A 23,116-nucleotide genomic window follows, 5' to 3' on the forward strand; every position below is an offset into this window, starting at 1 on the left:
AATGAGGCCCTCGTCGCCAAGGCCACGCATGTACGACGAAGCACACCCTCCTCATGCTAGGGTTTAGCCGACCCGTGCCGGCCATTCTTTATGCCGCCGCCATGGCCGTGGCGAGCACATGCTCGTCAGTCGTTCGCTCGAAGCACCAGTTGTCGAGCTCCTCCACAACACCGCAAATAGGCGACCTTCATCCGGCGCACGAGCATGTTGCGACCCGCTTCTTCACGTCATCGGGCGGTATTGTCGTCGCGTCGGCCACGCCTGCCCCCATGGCCGTCATCTACGAGGGTCGTGGCGAAGCCTTCCACCCCGAGGGCCATGGCCAAGGCTTTGATCCTGACGAGACGCAAAGCCAAGACGGTCGCGGCCAGCCAACATGGTGCCGAACGCTTTGGTGGCCACAAAGAAGAAGAGGCCGGCGACCATGGCAACTCATGGCATGAAGACATCTATTGCAAAGACGAAGAAGGACATTGAGGAGGAGCCATGGTTTATTAATGAGCTCACCCAAAGAAGCCAATGCACAAAAGAGGATGCAAAGCATTCGCAGGGGATCATACACCAAAGATGAGGACAAATTTGACTTGTGAGAGTCAGAAGGAAATAGGGAAAGAACCCAAGACCGACGCCGAGCAAAAAGGTGTCGTTTTTTGTGGCAGAGTTCATGCGCCCTTTCATGAACATAGGAAGTTTCCGGCCTACAAGTTTGCAAGCAGCCGTGACATCAACTCAATCCAAAAGAGGGGGGGGGGGGGGTTATCCAACAAGAATGCGACAAGTTATGTGCCGCGCTTGAGAGCGTTGAAGCCTGTCCCGTGAGTGGCCTAGGCGTGGGCGACTTGGTATGAACTTCTTATCTTTGTTCCTATGCCATGTTAATGTTGTTGCATTTTGTGTCCTTCGATGTTACATTGTGGCCTTCACTTTGATTGTGTAGGCATTCCAAGCTTTGGAAGCCTTCAAGGCCCAACATACGGACAAGCCATTCACCCTCTCCCATTGTTGGGTGCTCATCAAAGATTGCCCCAAGTTTAAAGATCAATATGCCGCTCTAAAGAAGCATGGAGGGCCGTCGGACGTCGTTGAGCAAGAAGATGGATTGAAGAGGCCCTCGAGCAAGACCGACTCAAAGGTGGACGAGAAGCATGATGTGGCATCTTTCGCCTTGCAACAAACTTTGCAAGGCATGATGACACAAAAGAAAACAAGGAACGAGAGGAAGCGGCAAAAAAAGAAGAGCAAATGAAGGTCTACATAGAGCTACAAACGAAGAAGCTGGAGATGGACGAGGGTGTCAAAAGAAGGAAGCTCGAGATTGAGAAGGCCATCCAAATGAAGAAGCTCAAGATCGAGGCCACCAAAGCAAAAGAGGTGGCGCTAGTTTTCATGACCATGGACTTGAGCAAGATGTTCCCGAAAAGAAAAGGTTGGTTCGAGAAGAAGCAAAAGGAGATGCCCGAGCAAGATGATTGATCTATGGCCAACAACGGTGTCATTTTGTATGCTGGCTTGTGTGCTGGCATGAACGATGGGGCCGCAAGACATGAACTATGGCTATTTTTTCTGCGATGGCCGCTGGCTTTGTTGATGGCGTGAAATTATCGGGGTTGATCATTTTGTCGGCAGGCATATATGCCGGCCGCTGGCGCTCGGGCCAGCATAAACTATGGCCGATGCATGAACTATGATTGTGGTGCCTAAATTTCGGTTTTCATTTCTTTGCAAAAAATTTGGGCGGCCGAACGAAATGCGCCTGTCGGCAGGACGCACACCCTGCGCAAATGTAGAAATGGCTAGCCGATGCCCCTGCCCGACCCAAACGGACAGAATCCGAACAAAACGGATGTCTGTTTGAGGTCGCCCATTGGAGATGACCTTGTTCAATTCACCGATACGATACGACGGTACAAAAATCTGTACATGTGTTTTTTTTCTTTAACATCACCGCACGCGCATCGAGGGTTCATGAATATACTAGTTCAACCCAAAAAAGGAGTATATGTTTTCTGCATACAAGGCTTGAAGACAACATGCCTCTTTCGGCCAGCAGCAAAACGGGGGGAAAAGAGCAGCATCCAGAAAAGACGAGAAAGAGACAAGAAAAAAGAAAGGAGCAAATAATTCAATTTCTGGCTTGAAGCTTTTTACCATCAGTGGCCAGGACCACAAAATCCATTTCATAAGCGGGCCACAACTATGATTCCTTGATGTGCATTTCCATTTTAAGCTAGGCCACAAGCGATTATGATTAGATAGATGATGATGCACCGTTGTGAATTAACCCGCGGCTCAAGTCCAGCCAAGCTCATCGTGGACGTGAGCAATGGCATCATGGCAACCACAAACCTTGATCCAGGTCATAAATGTCGATGGGTTGTGGCTGGAGAGGCACACCTATAAAGATGGCCAACCATAGGATGGAGACATATCAGTTCAATGCAGTCTGCATTGGCAATAGCTTTCAAGTTTATCCTTTGATCCTCTAAAATTGTGATCTTAATTTCTTGCGTTTCACCTCGAAATAGTGCTATCCACTTGTCAACCTACGGGTTGTTTTCTTCAAGATCTGAATCGTCAGAGACTCAGAATACATTCGAAAATTATGTTGTCCATTCCTTTATTCGTCGAGAAAGTTTCAAGTGGATCTGCAAAGGGATTAGCATAGACATTTTCCTCTGAAATGTACCTCGCATAAGGATTAGCATAGACTTGAGCAAGATGACTAGATCGTATGTCAAGACGTGTGGCCTTGTTTCTCATCGAGTATGGGTAGTTTTGTGCTTCCTCCGTCAAACTTGTTCAATTTTAACTAACCCTAGAGAAAAAAATATTAGCATCTACTCCCCCCCGTCTGAGAATAAGTGTACTTCTACCGTTTGTCATAAGTTAAGCTTTTAAAAATTTGACCAACTTTATAGAAAAGAGTAGTAATATACATGGCATAAAATCAGTATATTATGAAAGTACATTTCAAAACGGATCTAGTGATACTAATTTAGTTTCATAAATGCTGCTATTTTTCCTATAAAGTTGGTCAAAATTTTAAAGCGTTGACTTAGGACAAAACCTAGAAGTTCACTTATTCGCGGATGGAGGGAGTAGATACTAAATTAGCCACACAAGATTCTTTATAAAATGAGTTAATTATATTTTTTACCCCCATGATTTGCCCAAAAAATGATTTACCCTTTTGACAAATTTTACCGAATTTAAGAAAATCATCAATTTATATCCCCATTGATTGATTTTGTGCCATATTTAGGCATGCCACGTAGACGTTCTTTTTGTTTTTTCATCTGATTTTTCTTTACTGCATAAAGCGAACCAAATCAGCCTGCGCAAGTTTTTTTCTTTGGGTTATTGTCTGGGTTTTGTTACTACAGAAAACCGAATCAAAAATAGTTTCACCCGTCCGTTTGTCCACACATCCATCCCCATGGGCGTAGCGGGGCAGCATCCTCAACATCAACCGACGGTGGAGTCACCTTCAGAGGGGTAGGCGAAAAGGACATTGGTGTTCACGTATGACATGTTGAAGCGGGGCTTCTCGAACCACGACCTACTGCAGGACCTAGCACGCACGTTGGTAGCAAGTAACAAAGGTGTGTGAAAACGGTGTCTCAATGCTTAGAAACAAGGCTCATGGTTCATACTTTCACTAGTGCAATCTCTTAACATCATTAACATAATTGAATCACACGATGATCTCTCAAAATGCAACAAAGGATTACTCCAAAGTCTCTATCCCTATTGGACATAGTAGGATGAAATCTCGTAGGTAGTAAACCACCTCAAAGTTGTGTTTTCCAACCAATCTATTGAATAACCCTCGAAGTGTCATGAATAGTTCTAGAGATCGTACTACGACAATACCATATAATATGTATCGTTCAACTCTTTTGTCACCTAGATTACCTCATGTCACCACGTGTATCCACGTATTAGACATGCATCAAGTGATCTCAAATCCAAAATATTCAATCCAACATAAATAAACCTCCAAGAGCAAGACTCAATTGACCACAAAAATAAGAGAGGGAGGTGAACATCATGTGATACAACTTTATTAACAAAGCTCATGATACATCAAGATCGTGTCAAATCAAGAACATAAGAGGAAGAGATCAAACACATAGCTACTAGTACAAATCTTCAGTCCCGATGATGAACTACTCACACATCACCATGGAGGCAACAAGGACGATGAAGAGGCCTCCCCCTCCGGTAGGGTGCTGGAAAAGGGCTCCAGATGAGACCGCTTTCGGAACTGAGACTTGCAGCGGCAGAAGAGAAGTTCTATGTTACTTTTTGAGAGTTTATCAATATATATGATTTTTCAGCATTGGATTCCCGTCAAACGAAGTCTCGAGGGTCCCACAAGCCTGATTTTTGCGCCCCTAGGGGGCGGCCCCTGGGCTTGTGGGCCCCTCGGGCACCTTCCGGCTGCCTTCAAAAGCTTCTTGGGTCTCTTCTTTTCTATAAAAATGCCGTAAATTTTTAGCGCAATTGGACCTTCCTAGATATTGATCTTCTACGAAACCAAAGACATGCAAAAAAACAGAAACTGGCACTGGACACTAGATTAATAGGTTAGTCCGTAAAAATAATATAAAAGTGCACCAAAACCATATAAGATTTTTTTGGGGGGGGGGGGGGGGGGGGGGGGTGGGGGAGGGGATATGGTTGATATAAATATAGTATGAATACTTCATAAATTATAGATACGTCAGAGATATATCAATATCTATTGAGGACTTTGGTTGTTCAACTCTATAATGCACTTAACACCCAATCTAAGCACCTGAGCATTGAGGCCTTAGTGTGACAACTAGTGTTATTTCCAATATTGATTAACATCAATACAATTTATGTTATTCCTACATAATTATAAACAATGCAGTTAATGTAATTTCAAGATTAACTACCATTAATGCAATTAATGTTGTTTCGAGACAATTGCAATTAACGTTTCTAGATTGAAAACGATGAACTAGATAAATCGTTGGAGCAATATGTGTCGTTGGATATGTTGGAGATATGCCTTAGAGGCAATCTTGCATGATGATATTTCTCAATGTGTTTATGGATTAAGGATAGTCCTTGTACATTATCAATGATGTATATCAACAAGTACGTGACTTATTTGTGAGACCATACATCATATGATGATTGTCCTAAATGGTCCCTAGTCAAAAGGACTGTGAGAACTCGCCGCCAACTAGACTAACACATGACTTGATGGATGGCTTGGTCTTACTAGCCATGTAGCATTGGATTCAAGAGTTGGATCCGGGTCCAGATAAGGTCTGAGTCGTACAAACCCAATTAGAGATGCAACGAGATGTGGTCATGTGTTAGTCTCTAGTACGACATGTGTTCTGAGTCATAGACCTAAGGTCGACACATGGATTGAAGATGGTGACCGACCTACTTTGGGCTGACCAAAGGCTAGTCTGTGAGCAAGTAGTTATAAAGGTTGATTTCAGGCTTGCCTACATACATGTCGTCAGACATGGTCGAGCAAGATGGGATTTGCCCCTCTGACTAGAGATATATACGCTGATCCCCTCGTGTGATTTGATTTGGATAAGTATAACCTTGTGATGAGGATTCTGGGATAATCCAGTTTTATGGTCGGCATCACTGGAACGAGAAAGAGGTCGGGCTGATATAAGAATGACCTACTCACCTTGAGCCTAGCAACATATACCGTGAGGCAAAAAGAACGAAAGCAATATGTGTTGTACAAGTTTGTCCAGCCGGCTTCATCACACACTTGGAATCGGCACACTTTGCTAGAAGCCATCACTGACTGGCCGAGCCAGATGCGATTCGACTCGCGTGTGGACGGGAAACTAAGGGGACACACGCTTAAGGGAAAGATACCTGTGAGGCCGGATCCGACTTCGCTTGCCGGATGAGATCCAACCAGGACTTGGATACGAGCCGAGCAGACTTTGGGCTTTTGGATCCATGCGGGGCCCATGTGATGAGCCTGCGGTGGATGCCTATATATAGTAGAGGTGCGGCAAACCTTTTCGATTGATCGCTTCAGTGCCGTCATTAGGGATTTGCATGTGTTGCAACTAGTCACCTCTACTCGGAACCCCAGCTAAGCAATCAAACATAGCAGTCTGCCACACGGTGTTCCTCTTGCACCCGTGGATACCAATAGAGGTAGTGTGCTAGTGATGCTCGGACGAGCCTCTTCGAGGGATCTGACATCCGGCTGCTCGAGGGAGATCGATGAGGAGGAGATGACCTTGGTCATGCGCTGTTGCGACTCTTCTTTCCGCTGCAAGGGACTACGAGTCTAGTGGTAATATCGTAATCTATCTCCTAAGCATGCTCCTTGGTTGTATGCGCGACAGGATTAAATTTTCATTGGCAATACTTGCACGCCGTGTAGCCCAAGAGGACATAGGTGGTTGAACGAGTGAGTTTTTTGGATTCATCAAACTCACACGTTTATGACTATAGTCAAATAGTACATTAGTTGCTAAATAATTAAATATGAAGTTAGCAACAACAAGCTAAGCACATATGTATTGGAGACTTTAGTTGCTAAACTCTTTAATGCACTTGAACTCCTGTCTACTTCCTTCGTACGCGAATGTACATCTAGCTTTTGTTCTAAGTTAAAGTTTTAAAATTTTGACCAATTTTCTAAAAAATAGTAGTAACATATATGACATCAAATTGATATATTATCAGAGTACATTTCAAGATGAATCTAGTGATACTAATTTGGTGTCATCAATGCTTTTACTTTTTCCTAGAAAGTGGTCAAAGTTTTAAATCTTTGACTTAAAACAAAAGCTAAATGTACACTTATTCGCGGACGGAGGGAGTAAACACCTGTGCATTGAGGCCTCAATGCAACAACTAGTGCTATTTCCAATATTGATTACCATTAATACAATTACTATTTTTTCTAAATAATTGAAAATAATGTGATTTCAATATTAACTACCATCAATGCAATTAATTTTGTTTCCATACAATTGCAATTAACATACCCACATTGGGGGTGACGAACTCGATACATCATTGGAGCAACATGGATCGTTGGATATAGGTGGTCGAATGAGTGAGATCATTTGAATTCATCAAACTCGTGCTTTTATAAGTATATATAGTTGATCATGCTTGTTAACAAAAAAATGTATTTCGAATATACAATTTATCACTTTATGCTAGCTAATAGTAGTAAAATAAACATAACACATTTTTTGTAAATAAATAAAAATAATAGTATTGTTGCATATGCTCAATTTAGATACTTTTACGTGTACTAGTGAGGTATAATCAAGTAAAATATTGGACAAAACGACACACTTCGCTCACACTTTATGTCATTGGCACAAGGACCATGTCCATATATGTAAGTGACACAAATGGTGTATCGTTTTCATGAAGCCAAACAAATACGGAGCATGTGTCAATTTTATCAAATTTCTCATCACATTTTTGCTAGAACTTTTTTTATTATAGTCAATTTAAATATTTTTTGTAAACAAATAAAATAATACATTTGTTGCATGCTCAGTTTGTATACTTTTACATGTACTAGCCCCCATCATATTTGAGGTCAAAGATTAATCATACATCTGCCTAACAAACTGTTTATGCAGGTCATAAACAATTATACTCCGTCATAAAAAATCAGGACAGAGGCATTAGAGTGTACTCATGTGAAAAATTGGACAAAATGACACATCTGTGTTAGCTCTAGTTTAACATGAATGTGACAGTTTCCGCCACTGGAACGTAGCACGTCATTTCCGGAAAGCCAACCAATTATACGTCATTTTAATGAAATTTCTCGTTACATTTCTGGCTGGAAAAGGTACCCCCGTACGTCGCCGGCTGGTCACCATCCATCGACCACTGTAAGACGGGAGGCAGATCGAAGCGGCGTGCGAAAATCACCGCGGCGAATTAAAGTATTTTCCGCCGCCGTCGCAGGTGCGTGCCGCCCGCCCACCGGCCCCAAATACAAAGCGCCCTCGGCCCGTCGCCCCCTTTTATAGCCCCCCCGCCTCCTCCACCTCCCTCTCGTCCCCGTCCCATTCCCACCTCCCCCCAGCCTCCTCCACGCTCCCTCGCGCGCAGGGGCTCCGGGCCGAGGACGCAAGCGCGCAACCGACTCGACTCACCCACCCACCCCGACCGCGCGTTGGAGCTCCCCGCGGAACTCGCAGCCATGCTGTCCGCGCGCACCGCCGCCGCCGCGTCCCCCGCCGCCTCCCTGGTACGGCCGTCCCCGCGCTCTCGCTCGCCCGTCCCGCTCCCGCTCCGGCGCCTCCCGCCTCGCCGCTCGCTTCCGCTTCGAGTCGCGTGATTGCGCTGTGTTTACGGTGCTCCTGACGTTTGTACGAGGAAGTAAGCTTCGTTTGTTTGTGTTTTGCCTGACGCTGCAGTGGAAGCGCGGAGGTGGCGCGGGGGGCCGCGGCGACGGATGCACGAGCTGCTTGGAGGTGCGGAGGAGGGCCGCGGCGGTGACGGTCCGCGCGGCGCAGCCCAAGAGGGTCGAGGCGGTGGCGATGGAGTCGGCCGCCGAGACCGCGGAGGCCGAGAAGGAGGTGGCCGCCGAGAAGGAGGTGGCGGCGGCGGGAGGCGGCGTGGAGGACAAGTACGGCGAGGACAGGGCCACGGAGGAGCTGCCCGTCACGCCATGGGCCTTCTCCGTCGCGAGGTGAGCGGCGCGGATCGGATCGGATCGCTGGATCTGGGTGAGGCGGACGTTTCGATGGGTCGATCCGGGCGGGGGATCGATCCATTTGGGTTCGCTAGTTCACGGTTTCCTCCGCGTGTTGCCTTGCCTAAGCTTATACTACCAATATTTTAGTCCATTTCAGAACTTTGACGTGCCTAGAAGTCAGTATGCGTGTCTCGTTTGCTTGCATCACCCGAAACAAATCTGAAACGGGCAGTAGATTTCCGTGTGTGGGGCGCTCGGCAGCGGAAAAGTAACTGTCCCTTTCTCCTGCTGGTGCAGCCCAGTTGAGCTGACTTTTGTTGTTTCCTCGCACCCAGTATGGGTCACCCGGTATTGTTGGAGTCGCCCAGCTGGTCGCGTTAAAATTTCAAGTAATATTACTTTTACAATTCCAGTTTCACTCTAGTGAGAGAAATTTGTTATAGTTTAAAGCGGATCTGGGTTACCGCTGGGCGGATTTTGGGTAGGTTGTTAGTAGTTGAGCAAAACAACGAATTGGCTGTTTTGTTTTGGTTTGGTTTCTTCTATTTTTTGCTTTCTTGTGGGTGGAATATATTCTAATCTGGCAAAAAAGATAATCTGGCCCACAACAATATTTGTGTGTCTTGTTTTCTCCACTGCCCCTGACAGCGAAATTTGACTGCAAATTGATACTGAATCGACAGCCGTATGGTAAACTTTACTCCGTAGCATATAATTTTGTTATAGTCAACTAAAAGCAATCAGTGAACGGTACCTTGAGCAAGGAAAGTCAAGTACCCAATTGGCCATGGTGATTTTAGAAAAACTTTACTGCCGTAATTTTTTGATTTGGTTTGGAAGATTGTTTCATGTCAATGAACGACCATGCAGTGGACCAAATAAGATAATCTGGCCTACAACAATATTTGTGTGTCTTGTTTTCTCCACTGCCCCCGACAGCGAAATTTGACTGCAAATTGATACTAAACTGACTACTGTATGGTAAACGATAGCATGTAATTTTGTTATAGTTAGCTAAAAGCAATCAGAGAACGGTAACTTCAGCAAGGAAAGTCAAGTACCCAATTGACCACGAGAATTTGATAAAACTTTACTGCCGTAAAATGTTACTTGGTTGTAAGTTGTAACTTCTAAGATTGCTTAATGTCAATGAACGGCCATGATTCGGTGCAGTGAACTGAATATATTTTGGTCACTATGTTAAATCGAATGCTAATAAACTTTTTTGTTCCAGTGGTTACACACTTCTGAGAGATCCGCATCACAACAAGGGACTGGCCTTTACCGAGAGGGAGCGGGACGCGCACTACTTGCGTGGCCTTCTTCCTCCAGGAGTTGTCTCCCAGGATCTCCAAGTATGTGGAACCATCACTAGCCAAAATAAGCTGTAAATCATTCTGGTCTTCTTTTTCCTAAGGTTTTCTTAATGTGTATGCAGGTGAAGAAGATCATGCATAACCTTCGCCAGTACAAGGTCCCGTTGCAGCGCTATGTGGCCATGATGGACCTTCAGGTAGCACAATTAGTCATGTTGATTCTATGAACTATAGATTCGTTCTTGTAAGAAGATTAGCTATGTAATGCAGCGATTTCCTTGTTGAAGATCTGATAAAACCCACACTGCACCTATGTAGTCAATTTGTTGCAGTTAAAATGATTTATTGATTGAAAAAATTTGCACGATGTTGTGTGATTTCAGGAGAGAAATGAGAGGCTTTTCTACAAGCTTCTAATTGATAACGTGGAGGAGCTGCTCCCTGTGGTTTATACACCAACTGTAGGTGAGGCCTGCCAGAAGTATGGGAGCATATTTAGGCGCCCACAGGGTCTGTATGTCAGCTTGAGAGACAAGTATGTTTGCCCAGCTTTTTTTTTTTATCAAACTTGCAAGAATTATGTATTGTGTTTATCATTGGGACTGATTGGAGGTGTATTGTAGGGGGAAGGTCATTGATGTGCTAAGGAACTGGCCTGAGAGGAACATTCAAGTGATTGTAGTCACTGATGGTGAGCGCATTTTGGGGCTTGGAGATTTGGGTTGTCAGGTATGCTTGTCTAATTAGCTTCTTACTTCAGGAACTGTGCTTATATATTGTTGAAATGATGTCCTACAGGGAATGGGAATTCCTGTTGGCAAACTTTCTCTGTACACTGCCCTTGGAGGAGTTCGCCCGTCAGCTGTAAGCATTTGCATTTGTTGTAGTCTTCTTTAATGATCCCAGTATATTTGTTATCAACAAGCTGCAAAAACAACCAAATAACGTCAATCTTTTTAATGTTTACTTTGCAGTGCTTGCCTATTACAATTGATGTTGGTACTAACAATGAGCAATTGCTTAACGACGAGTTCTACATCGGGCTTCGGCAAAGACGTGCTACTGGAGAGGTATGCATATGTACAAACTTTGCTTGGAGGAACTAAGACGTTATCAATATAGCAAGCATTTAAAATCTGATATGTGCATTGTCCTTGATGGCAGGAGTATCATGAGCTCATGGAAGAGTTCATGGATGCTGTTAAACAAATATATGGTGAAAAAGTTCTCATCCAGGTCAGTTCAGACACCTAGTAAATTGCATGTTTATATGGTGATCATTTTGACTTATTATCACAATAATACTGGATTTCCTTTGTGCCAGTTTGAAGACTTTGCCAATCACAATGCGTTTGATTTGCTTGCGAAATATAGCAAGAGTCATCTTGTTTTCAATGATGATATCCAGGTTGGTGAACTACTTGTTTCAGTTTTATCACGTGCTACCCTTGTCCTGTTCTTCAGTATCTCTAATTCGCTATATATTTCAGTTTGTTGCCTTCCGTGCTGATATAAAATGTGTTGATTGCAGGGAACAGCATCTGTGGTCCTTGCAGGTCTGTTATCTTCACTGAAGGTTGTGGGTGGAACCCTAGCAGAGCACACCTATTTGTTCCTTGGTGCTGGCGAGGTTAGTCAAAACTCCTCACGGTGTAATTTTTGCTGAACTGTTAAATTATAATGCATTATCTGGAACACATCTGACGGTGCATTTTACTGCAGGCTGGAACTGGTATTGCAGAACTCATTGCTCTTGAGATTTCAAAACAGGTAACTGGCTCAGGCTTTCAAAATGTCAATGTGGCGTATATAGTTTTAATATCAATGCTACAGCTAAGTCCTGCTGGTTTTGATTAATTTATAGACAAATGCTCCAATTGAAGAGTGCCGCAAGAAGGTTTTTCTGGTGGATTCGAAGGTATGGAGGCAAAGAATGTACGATATTGATTTTGAACACTGCAGCTGACAGACTGACACAATTTTATTCTATTATATATGTAGGGTTTGATCGTTAGTTCCAGAAAAAACTCCCTTCAACCATTCAAGACATCTTGGGCACATGAGCGCGAACCTGTGACAACCTTGTTAGATGCCATCAAGGTAGTCATTCTTTATGTGCATTTAAGAATTCAATTCAATTAGTACTGATGCTTTCACTGGAAATTGTTCTGTTAAGGTTATATTTTATTGTATCTCTTAAAGTTCTTTTATTATCTCTGTAGTCCATCAGACCTACGGTGCTGATCGGAACATCTGGAGTAGGCAGGGCTTTCACTAAAGAAGTTATTGAAGCTATGGCTTCTTTCAACGAGGTAATTTGAAATTTTAACATTGTTGTTGTTCAAGTTGTAACTTTCTGGGATCAGTGAGACAGTTGAATAACTTCTGATATCTAAAATTGTAAATGCAGAGACCTGTCATCTTCTCATTGTCAAATCCAACGTCGCACTCTGAATGTACTGCTGAAGAAGCATACAAATGGACCCAGGTTAGTTTGCCAACATACACACAGAGCTGGCTGCAAATTTGTTGAAGTCAAAACATTTGATGTTACTCATTTAATTATTGTGCTATCCATGAAATGCAACAAAGCTTAATGAAAGACATTCCGTGTTTGCTTTCTTACGCTTGTATATCTTCATAGCTAGTGCATCATAATTGGCACAAAAAGGGTTCACTAAAACATGCAAATGCATCTGCATATTTGCAGGGTCGTGCAGTGTTTGCCAGCGGAAGTCCGTTTGACCCTGTGGAGTATGATGGAAAGATTCGTGTGCCTGGCCAGGTATTTTTCTTTTAATCTTTTCCAATGGGGGGCAATCTTGCTGATATGAAGTCCTGCTTAGTCAACATAAAGTTCTTCATACCTGATTGTCTGGACTATGCACAACAGGCAAACAATGCTTACATTTTCCCTGGATTTGGCCTTGGCGTTGTGATTTCTGGAGCAATCCGCGTGCATGAGGACATGCTTCTTGCTGCCTGTAAGTGCCTCTCACGAACATGTTATCCATGATTGCCTGCCAGTATGCCAAGCATTTCCTAAAAAATATTAACCATATTATGGAATGCTTATCAATGTTTCATGTGTTCAAAACAGCGGAAACACTAGCTGCACAGGCCACTCAGGAGAACTTTGACAAGGGATCCATCTTTCCACCCTTCACCAACATCAGAAAGATATCTGCCCTCATTGCTGCTAGCGTGGCTGCAAAAGCCTACGAACTCGGTACATTTTCCGACACCCTTGCCCCCTTCAGGCCTCATGGAATACCCGTCAGGCCTCGTGGAATACCCTTCAGGCCTCGTGGAATACCTGTGCTTGACATTGCTCAAACTTTTTTCTGCAGGCTTGGCGACTCGCCTGCCGCGGCCGAGAGATCTGGAGAAATATGCGGAGAGCTGCATGTACACCCCTGTCTACCGCAGCTATCGTTAATGCAGTGGAGATCAATTTTGCAGTAATAAAACGCAAGGTCGCAGGACGCTGCGGCGCTGTTGTTGTCTGTCGCTGTTCTTGCCGCTGCTGCAAGTCGTATCTGTCTATACATATATGCCGTGTGTGTTGTAACGCTGTGGAAGAAGTTAAACAAACTGTCTTGTGTACCAACGTTTGTTATTCGTGTAGGTTGAGTGTAACGAGTGTAATAAGCAGACAGAGCTCTAGTTCTCAAGGTAATATGGCTAGTGCCTTTTATCACAAGAAACTGGGACCTTTTACCATGTATGAAAATCAATGCAAATTAGCATGCACCAGTGAAGGAGTTATCTAATGGGTAGTGCCAAAAGTTTTAGTCAAATGGAAAAAAGATTTACACTATAGACAGGATCAAAAGGAAAGGCTGTCATTCGATTTTGCACCAAAAACAGTTTATCACTGTAATTTTTGTGACGCATGCACTTTTTATTAAATTGATGGTCAAACATAAAACCTTAAAATATGTGTGCCATGTAAACAGAGACATAGGGGGGGGGGGGTGGATTTTGGGAACATGGGTGTATTGGAGCACTTTATTTTAAATAGTTTAAGAATAACATTTAAAATTTTTAAAAATCCTGAAAAGAATTCTTCATGATCATATGGATGGATATTACACATGTGTAAAGTTTGGTGATGAAAGTAAACATGTGAGTCATGCAAAAATGATGAAATGATGATTTCTCAATAGTGAATAATACATGGCCGAGGGTGACCTGCAATGTGGCATCTCTAACATAGATGGTCCATCATTTAAGACAACGTGAACAACTTTGTCGGCCATTATGCTTTCATGTTTGGCCGGAAGCAAAGTAAGATTGGAGTCGCAAGTCATGTAAGTTGGATTGCTTCGTTTGTCATCATTTGTATTGCTAGTTCTTTTTGTTGTATTCTCATAATTACTTATTGTTTGATAGATGGTGTTGGTGACCATTTTGTACCAACAAAATGAGAAGAAGCCACTAGTTTTAGCCATTGTTGGATGAAATTGAATGGTAAACTGGAGTTGATACAACTTGTGTAAGACCTCAAGACCGGCAGAAGAGCTTTCTTGAAGAACAATGATGTCTCAAGCCCTCAACAATCCATTGGATTGAATGAGAAAGAAGAAGTTGTCGGGGAGAATGGACGAGCCATCATGCCAATTAATATCTGGCAAGTGATGGGAACAAATGGGCGAACAGGAGGGCCGCCCGTCACGCCACGACGATCACGGGCAATTTTTCCACAAGGTAGGACAAGAAAGAGAAGATATACAAGCTCGTGTTGGATGCACAAAAAGAGAATGGATTGAGACCAGAAGAGATTGAACACGAAGTTGCAAATTGAGAGGGAAAAGATAGAGTTGGAGAAGAAAAAAGAGTGTGCCAAGTGGAAGCTCGAGAAGACCTGAACTTTTGGATCAATAGAGCTTGAGAAGGAGAGGTCGCAACCTGCTTGAGACATGGAGTGTCAGCGTTCTCGGAACGGGGGTCACCAGACTTGCCTGCCTGCGGCGTGGCTCAAAAGGGGCCCCAGCGCGGCCCATCTTCATCAACACAGACCCAAGACCCTCGCGAGGGGCCAAGCCTCGCGGGGCGGACGACACGGAGCTTCCTCGGGCACGGCCTCATCAGGCTGGCTCGCGAGGAGGCGGAGAGATCAAGGCAGGGTACCTCACGAGGTGCCCGTGACGCAAGCCATGACGATAAAAGGCGCCAGGCGGGCGCCAGCCGCGCAGTGTCCTCCTTTCCTCTTTGGTGCAAAGGGAGCAAGCGCAGGCGAGAGCATCAAGCAAAGGCACCCGTTTCGGTGCAACGAGACCAAGACCAGTCCAATGGCAGGGAGGAAGTCATGGTGGAGCCCAAGCCAGCGTCACCACCAGAGCCTTTGGCAGGCGAGGACCAACTTTAGTTAGGATAAGTGTACCAGATGTTCCCCTTCAAAATGGCCAATTGTTGGCGCCCTTCCCGCTCAATATTTGGGAAGAGGCTCAGGGCCTTTGCCTATAAATAGGACTAGCCACCCCAGCGTAGAGGGGCAATCAAGAAGGGAGAATCTAGAAGCCATGAGAGAAACTAGCTAGGATCGGATCGAGTAGCATCACACACACAGAGAGAGAAGGGCGACTGAACTCCTCCTAGCAGTTCATCCCCCCAGTCAAGAACAGACCCTCGCGAGGCTGTTCTTCCTTGTATTGCTCATCATCATCAGCCCAAGAGGCAATCCACCACACCACACACTGGAGTAGGGTATTACACCACAACGGTGGCCCGAACCAGTATAAACCCTGTGTCTCTTGTGCAGTTCTTTCCATAGCTTAGATCTTAGCGAGGCGGAGGGGTGCAGGTAGGTAGAAGGCGAAATCTCCGCGCGCACCCCAGTGTTCGAACCTCAAGGGTCTGCCGGAACCCGAAATCCGACATTTGGTGCGCCAGGTAGGGGTGCGCCGGAATTCGTCTTCCACCACCCCGTTCTCCTCCGACCATCGCGTCCATGTCTGACGCTCGTCGGGCCCGCGCCGAGCGCCGAGCCGCTCTCGCTTCCTGCGTCGCCCAGACGGCTCCAGTCGGCGGGCGTCCTCGCCGTTCCCCGTCACCTGCCGTCAACGCCGCCACCGGCCCGGCAGGGAACGAGCAGCAAGCGTCGTCTCAGCATCCGTCCGTGTGGCAAGACAGCCGCACTGCTACTCCCTCGCTCACCCCAGCTGGTTCTTCGTCCCGCGCGCTCCGCGCACCCATGGAGGCTCGAGCTGCGCTCATCGCGGTAAACGAGCTCCTGCGCTACCGTCCCATCGACGACGTCTATGAAGAATGGCTCGACCGCATCGCCGAGCTCGTCCGCGCCGTCCATTCCGCTGCACTGCACCCCGCCCCGCGCGAGCGACGAAGCTCCGGGGGCGCCCCAGCCGCCTCCTCCTCAAGAAGGTGCCATGGCTCCAAGGCGTGTGGCCCCTGGGCGGAACCCACTCCGTCAGGTGCCAGCGCGGCAAGAGCAGAGCTGCCAAGAAGTCCCTCCCCACAAGAAGCTGCCCGGGCGCTTCCTGCTCCAGCACGTCGCGACCATACTCCTGCTCCCGCACGTCAAGACCCCGCGCTGCTCCCAGCTGCAGCGCGTGGGGACATGCAAGACCAAGCTCTCCGTCACCCAAGGCCTCCCGTGGCCACAGTAGGCTGCCGTGCCTTCACCACCGAGCTACGCAGCGTCGCGTGGCCCGGCAAGTTCAAGCCAGACCTGCCTCCTCGTTACGACGGCACGGCCGACCCTGCGGAGTTCCTCCAGCTCTATGAGTTGGGCATCGAAGCTGCCAACGGAGACGAGAAGGTCATGGCGAACTGGTTTCCCATGGCGCTCAAGGACGGGGCCCGCACCTGGCTCCTGAACCTGACTCCAGGCACGATCTCCTCCTGGGACGAGATGCGCACCCGCTTCATCGCCAACTTCCAAGGTACTCGCGACCGGCCACCCGCCGTGAGCGACATGCGCCGCATCAAGCAACAAACCGGAGAGACCCTGCAAAAGTACATCCAGCGCTTCAACAACGCACGCCTCAAGATTCCCAAGGTGACCGAGGAGGCCATCATCTCAGCCTTCTCCGACGGCATGCGCGATGTCAAGATGAAGGAGGAGCTGGTGATGCATGAAGACCTGTGCACTTCCTTGGAGTTGTTCAACTTGGCAACCAAGTGCGCCAGGGCTGAGGAAGGGCGTCTCTCCCTCCTCGAGCTGCCTGCCGCGGACCCAGAAGAGAAGAAGCCCAAGGCCAAGGATGTGAAGCGCAAGGGGGCTGCCGTGCTCGCGGCAGAACCAGACACCAAGCGGGGCAGAGGTCAGCCCGAATCTTCCAAGGGCAGTCGGTACTGTGTGTACCACGACCTCCACACCCACAACACCAACGAATGTCAAGAGCTCCGAGCCGTGCGAGAAGGAAGGATCGGCCGTCGCCCCGACCATGGTGACCGGGGCTACGGTCGAGGAGGAGGAAGGAACGCAGGACGCTGGGAAGACCGCTGCCCGCACCAAGGGTGGCGCGATCGACCTCGCGAGGATCGCTGGCAAGACCCGCCTCGTGAGGGAGACTGGAGGGATCAGCCTCGCGAGGATCGCCCGCAAGGCAACGCAGGCCTCCCTCCGCTGCCGCCGCAGCCAAGGAGAAACGAGGACCGCCATCAGGATGAGGGGGCTGGGGGCTTCCAGGAGCCGCGCGCGATCGCTTGCATCCTGGGCGGGGCTCAAGCCCCAGCCTCTCAACGCATCTTCAAGCAGTTCGCCCGCGAAGTGAATGCAATCCTCCCCAAGCTCGAAGCCACGCGCCCTCTCAAGTGGTCGGCGTGCGCCATCACGTTCAGCTCAGCAGATCAGCTCAAATGTGCGGCCACAGCCGGAGTCCTGCCGATGCTTTGTTCCCCAATCATCAGCAACGTGGTGGTCACCAGGACCCTCATCGATGGCAGGGCAGGGCTCAACGTCCTGTCCATGGAAACATTCAACAATCTCCAAGTGCCCTACAACCAGCTTCAGCCGACCAAGCCTTTCTCCGGAGTCACCGACGGCTCCACGGTCCTGATTGGGCAGGTCCACCTCCCTGTCACCTTCGGGGCACGCGACAACTACCGCACCGAGCTCATCGACTTCGACGTCGCTCACATCTGCCTGCCATACAACGCCATCCTTGGGTACCCAGCGCTGGCCAAGTTCATGGCCGTAACTCACCACGGCTACAACATCCTCAAGATGCCAGGAAGTGGCGGAGTCATCACGGTGCCCTGTGAAGAGAAGGACGCGGTGTGTTCCCTGGAACGAGCCTTTCAGGCCGCATCACTGGAAGATCCGGATCGCGGAAGCAGGAGGCTTCCCGAGACCGCCCCCAAGAATAAGAAGACATCGTCCGGCCCGGCCCCTCAGGGCCCGCGCCTGCCCATGGGGAACCTCCTTCCATCGCATAGGAAAGCGCGCCCGACGCCCTCCTCAGGCAAGGCTCGGGGGCTCTCCCCTGGAGGGCCACCGACCTGGCTAAGGTCACGAGGGAGGCGCTTGGGCACCACATGGAGGCGTGTTTCGAAGCACGTTTCCCTCAAGAAGGAGTAAGGCAAGAAGAGCCAGACCCTTAGGAGTTCGTCAGTAAGGCCATTCAGGAGCTACAGGAGTCAAGATTCATGAAAGGCGGCCGCCGCCTACCAGCTGTGGCTCCCCATCCAGGCGAGGATGGTGGGCTGCGCGTCTGCATCGACATACCAGGGCTCAATCGAGTCGCCTCTCTGGAGCGCCTCTGGCCCTCGCGGGTGGGGCACTGCGAAGGTCCACCCCACAGCTACGTTCGCATGCCTTACGGCTTGCCAAACGCGGCTGCCACGTACCAGCGCCTCATGAGGGGCATCATGGAGGCTCAAGAGGCCAGGCGCTCCGCAGCCCTGGCGGAGATGGAGATGGTCCGCGAGGAGCCACCAGCGCCTCCGGAGCCTCCCGAGGCCCCTGGGCCTGGGGGCTCGTGAGGATCGGCTTCCGCGGCCCACCGAGTCTGCTACGCCAACACTCCTTCGTCCTCAGCATCATCAGGTGACATCTTTCAAGTTTCATTTCCAGCTGGGAGCGCCCCCTAGGGCTGCATTATTCCCAGGCCGCGTGGGTCCGTCCCTGCGGCATGTATCCCTTTTATTTCATGTTGTTAGCTTACCTTGTTGGGGGCGCCCCACGGGCTGCATCATCCCCAAGTCGCTCGGGCCTGACCCAATGATGTCCGCCTTCCCAGCATCTATTTGAATGAATCCACTCCTTCGCGGCTAATGTGTTTGACCTAGTTGCCCGCTCAACTAACGCCAACTGACGGAGCTGCTCCCAAACGGCACGACGCTTGCGCATGGGTCCGTCCCTGCAACGCTGACAAACCTGAATGGCTGAGCTCTGGCCGCGGCAGCCCCGCATGGCGCCACCTCGTCAAGCCTTCAGTGCCTCATCGCCCCTCGGAAGCAACCAACGGCTAACTGTCAATTGTCATGGCAACCCCTCGTTCTTTCTATGATGGGTCTACAGGATCTCCTAAAGGAGCTGCGTCAGGCGAGGCCCTTGCGGTGTCTCCTTCACTCTCATCCGCGTGAACCGCTTGCATGTTAAAGGGGGGGTGCCTGAGCATCGTGACTCAGGGCTCCTACTGGCTCTCCAGCCCTCACCCTCTGGCCTTGTCCACGGCATCGCGACCTGGCATACCAGCGACGGCTGAGACTCGCTCGAGGGCCGGGACCCGAGGACGTAGAGCAGAAGGGGAGCAAAGGCGAGAGGGGAGGGACACGCGAGGACCTCGCCGAGGAACCTCACGCCTGCCGATGCACGGACCCGGCGACACACCAGAGAGCGGTCCCTGATTCTCGAGATAAGTCACCACCCGAAAGCACCAGCTACCGTGGCACCATCCCCGCACCTAATGCAATCCCGTGTTAGCGACGCCGCTCTCCTTTCTCACCGAACGACGGCTGCTTGAGCTCCAAAGGGGACCTCCTGAGCATCACAACTCAGGGGCTCTTACCGGACCCCGGGTCACCTGGCATACCAGCGACGGCTGAAGCCGCCTTGGGACTGGGACCTGTCGGCGCAGAGCACCAAGCCCTCGTGAGGTTCGAAAGGGAGAACTGAGCTAAGACGGAATGAGCAACTCGCACAATTCTACGACAAGGGTTATATTAACAAACATGATCACAGGCACCTTACAAGCCCCCACGGGACGCATCTTTGATTCCTTGCAGGGAACAGATCCTAAAAGGACGCTAACTACACGCGCCCCTGCGAAAGACGCCATCGTCAACAGCGGGCCGTCAAGCACCGGCACCAACCCCATCCAGATCAGAGTCGGTGACGACCTGATGAGCCCGCCCTGCTCCAGGAGCGGCGCCGGCTCGGGGGCTCGTAGCCGTCGTCGCTCGTCTCCGGAGTCGCGAAGAGCTCGCCGGAGTCGCTGGACCCTCCGCCGCCTGAGTAGCCGCCAAGGGAGCGGTCGGTGGGCCCAGTCCTCGCCGTAGCAGGGTCCCGACCACCTCTCTCGGGGCAGCACTCCAGCCGGCGCCCATTCGCATCGAAGACCTTGAAGAACATCACCGAAGCACCGTCGTACTCCAAGTGGATCGCGAAGGCGCCTCTTGTCCTGCAAACCCGGGCGATTTCGCTCCAGCCTCGAGTCATGAAGACCTCGCCCGGGGCAACGACCGCGACCTCTGCCTTGGTCGCGAGGGTGCTGCAGCCGGCGCGCTGCAGCCAAAGCTCCAGGAGTTCTCCCTGCGGGATGATGGAGGCGAAGAAGGGAGGAAGGTGAATCCAAGACTGAGGAGGCATGGCGGCGTGGAGCACGAACTCTCGGGAGGAGCCCTTGGTGTGGACCCCAGGGGGGACGACCCACACCTTCGTGACCCGTCGGCGCCGATGGCGGCGCCGCCCGTGGCGATCGACATCGACTCCTTCAGAGCCCTCGATGTGGGCGTACAAGGGAAGCGGGAACCCCGGCGGTGGCCGCTCGCACCAGGGCCTCGACACCACCTGATGGGCCCCCTCGTCCCGGCCGCGGAGGGCGAGCCATTTCTTCGGCGGGAGCGGGTCTGGTTCCTCTCGGGGAGCCTTTCCTTTCTCTGCCGCCGAGAACCGGTGGATCGGAGCCATCTCAGCAAGACGGAGCAAGGACCGGGAAGAAGGAGAAGCAAGAAGGGATGGACTGGAAGGGCGCGCGCCGTTCCGTACTTATGGCCGGTGAAGGCCAACCGACGACCTCCATGATCGCAGGTAATCATGACCCACTTTGCATGCAGGGACTTGTCCAATCCATGCAGTTGCTGAGGCGCCATGGGGAAGTGGAGACACCCACGTCCAATCAACCGCCACACGGCGCCCAAGGCCGCAGGCTGTTAGGGCTCGCGGCGCTTCGCTCTTGCCCTTTCGCCTCCCTGCATGGCCAAGTCCGGGCGCGCCTTGGGCCCGGGGGCTACTGTCGGTGTTTTGGGAACGGGGGTCCCCAGACTTGCCTGCCTGCGGCCTGCGGCGTGGCTCAAAAGGGGGCCCAGCGCGGCCCATCTTCATCAACACAGACCCAAGACCCTCGCGAGGGGCCAAGCCTCGCGGGGCGGACGACACAGAGCTTCCTCAAGCACGGCCTCATCAGGCTGGCTCGCGAGGAGGCGGAGAGATCAAGGCGGGGTACCTCACGAGGTGCCCGTGACGCAAGCCATGACGACCAAAGGTGCCAGGCGGGCGCCAGCCGCGCAGTGTCCTCCTTTCCTCTTTGGTGCAAAGGGAGCAAGAGCAGGCGAGAGCATCAAGCAAAGGCACCCGTTTCGGTGCAACGAGACCAAGACCAGTCCAACGACAGGGAGGAAGTCATTGTGGAGCCCAAGCCAGCGTCACCACCAAAGCCTTTGGCAGGCGAGGACCAACTTTAGTCAGGATAAGTGTACCAGATGTTCCCCTTCAAAATGGCCAATTGTTGGCGCCCTTCCCGCTCAATATTTGGGAAGAGGCCCAGGGCCTTTGCCTATAAATAGGACTAGCCACCCCCAGGGTAGAGGGGCAATCAAGAAGGGAGAATCTAGAAGCCAAGAGAGAAACTAGCTAGGATCGGATCGAGTAGCATCACACACACACAGAGAGAAGGGCGACTGAACTCCTCCTAGCAGTTCATCCCCCCAGCCGAGAACAGACCCTCGCGAGGCTGTTCTTCCTTGTATTGCTCATCATCATCAGCCCAAGAGGCAATCCACCACACCACACACTGGAGTAGGGTATTACACCACAACAGTGGCCCGAACCAGTATAAACCCTGTGTCTCTTGTGCTGTTCTTTCCATAGCTTAGATCTTAGCGAGGCAGAGGGGTGCAGGTAGGTAGAAGGCGAAATCTCCGCACGCACCCCAGTGTTCGAACCTCAAGGGTCTGCCGGAACCCGAAATCCGACATGGAGGATTCGAGGATAATGTTGACGGACTCAAGCCTCTTGGATGCGGAAGGCAAGAAGTGGCTTGAGGGGAAGAAGAAGAAGATCAACCTACGTAGGGAGTACAAGGCGGCGAGAGCGGCGACCGCAACATAGCACGTGGCACCGATGTGGCTGGCGAGTGATTCATCATGTTGGCCAACCATCGCCCGGAAATCGAATTTTATTTTGGCATACCTGGGTTGTTGAATTATGATTTAATTTGCTTTTTTGCATTGTTGAATTGTGATGAATTTGTGCTATACGATCGACGTGCATTGATTTGAGAATTTAGATATAAGAAGTTTGGCTGTCCGGCATGACTTTTCAAGGGCCGTTCCATGATATGTGGGGTCGTGCCCAGGCGCGTCCGCTTATGTTTAGGGGTCCGGATTTTCCATGTGTGTAGATGCTAAATTTTAAGGATCAGGTAGAATGCAACCTCCAAAAATTTGGAATTTTAGTTTAAAGAAGTTTTGGGCTTCGACTAGAGATTACTTAGAACCTTCACAATCCACATTCAGCATGAACCATGATTAGTCGAAGATGCAAAATAGATAGGGTCAGTCTAGGGCGATGTCTAAGTGACTCAAATCAAATATAAAAAGAAAAGGAGAAAGAAAAAAGAAATAGTTGCATGAATCTCCATGCAAAATCAATGACAGAGAGTTTAGATGTGCAATACTTAGGCTGGTC

At 49.5% G+C, this 23,116-nt stretch overlaps 1 protein-coding gene across 1 annotated transcript; it reads left to right on the plus strand.

The window, feature by feature from the left end:
- Positions 1 to 8,035: 8,035 nt before the first annotated feature.
- LOC125542920 (NADP-dependent malic enzyme, chloroplastic) lies at positions 8,036 to 13,776 on the plus strand. Its single transcript, XM_048706143.1, has 20 exons — positions 8,036 to 8,254; positions 8,424 to 8,698; positions 9,939 to 10,059; positions 10,143 to 10,217; positions 10,404 to 10,555; positions 10,644 to 10,749; positions 10,819 to 10,884; positions 10,995 to 11,090; positions 11,185 to 11,256; positions 11,345 to 11,428; positions 11,552 to 11,650; positions 11,743 to 11,790; positions 11,885 to 11,938; positions 12,022 to 12,120; positions 12,243 to 12,332; positions 12,431 to 12,508; positions 12,731 to 12,805; positions 12,914 to 13,004; positions 13,121 to 13,249; positions 13,371 to 13,776. Exons 1-20 carry the CDS (start codon positions 8,207 to 8,209, stop codon positions 13,457 to 13,459), a joined length of 1,947 nt encoding a protein of 648 aa, XP_048562100.1. The 5' UTR covers positions 8,036 to 8,206; the 3' UTR covers positions 13,460 to 13,776.
- Positions 13,777 to 23,116: the final 9,340 nt, after the last annotated feature.

This window comes from Triticum urartu, chromosome 3 (assembly GCF_003073215.2).
Source record: "Triticum urartu cultivar G1812 chromosome 3, Tu2.1, whole genome shotgun sequence".
In the NCBI taxonomy this organism is placed as follows: Eukaryota; Viridiplantae; Streptophyta; class Magnoliopsida; order Poales; family Poaceae; genus Triticum; species Triticum urartu.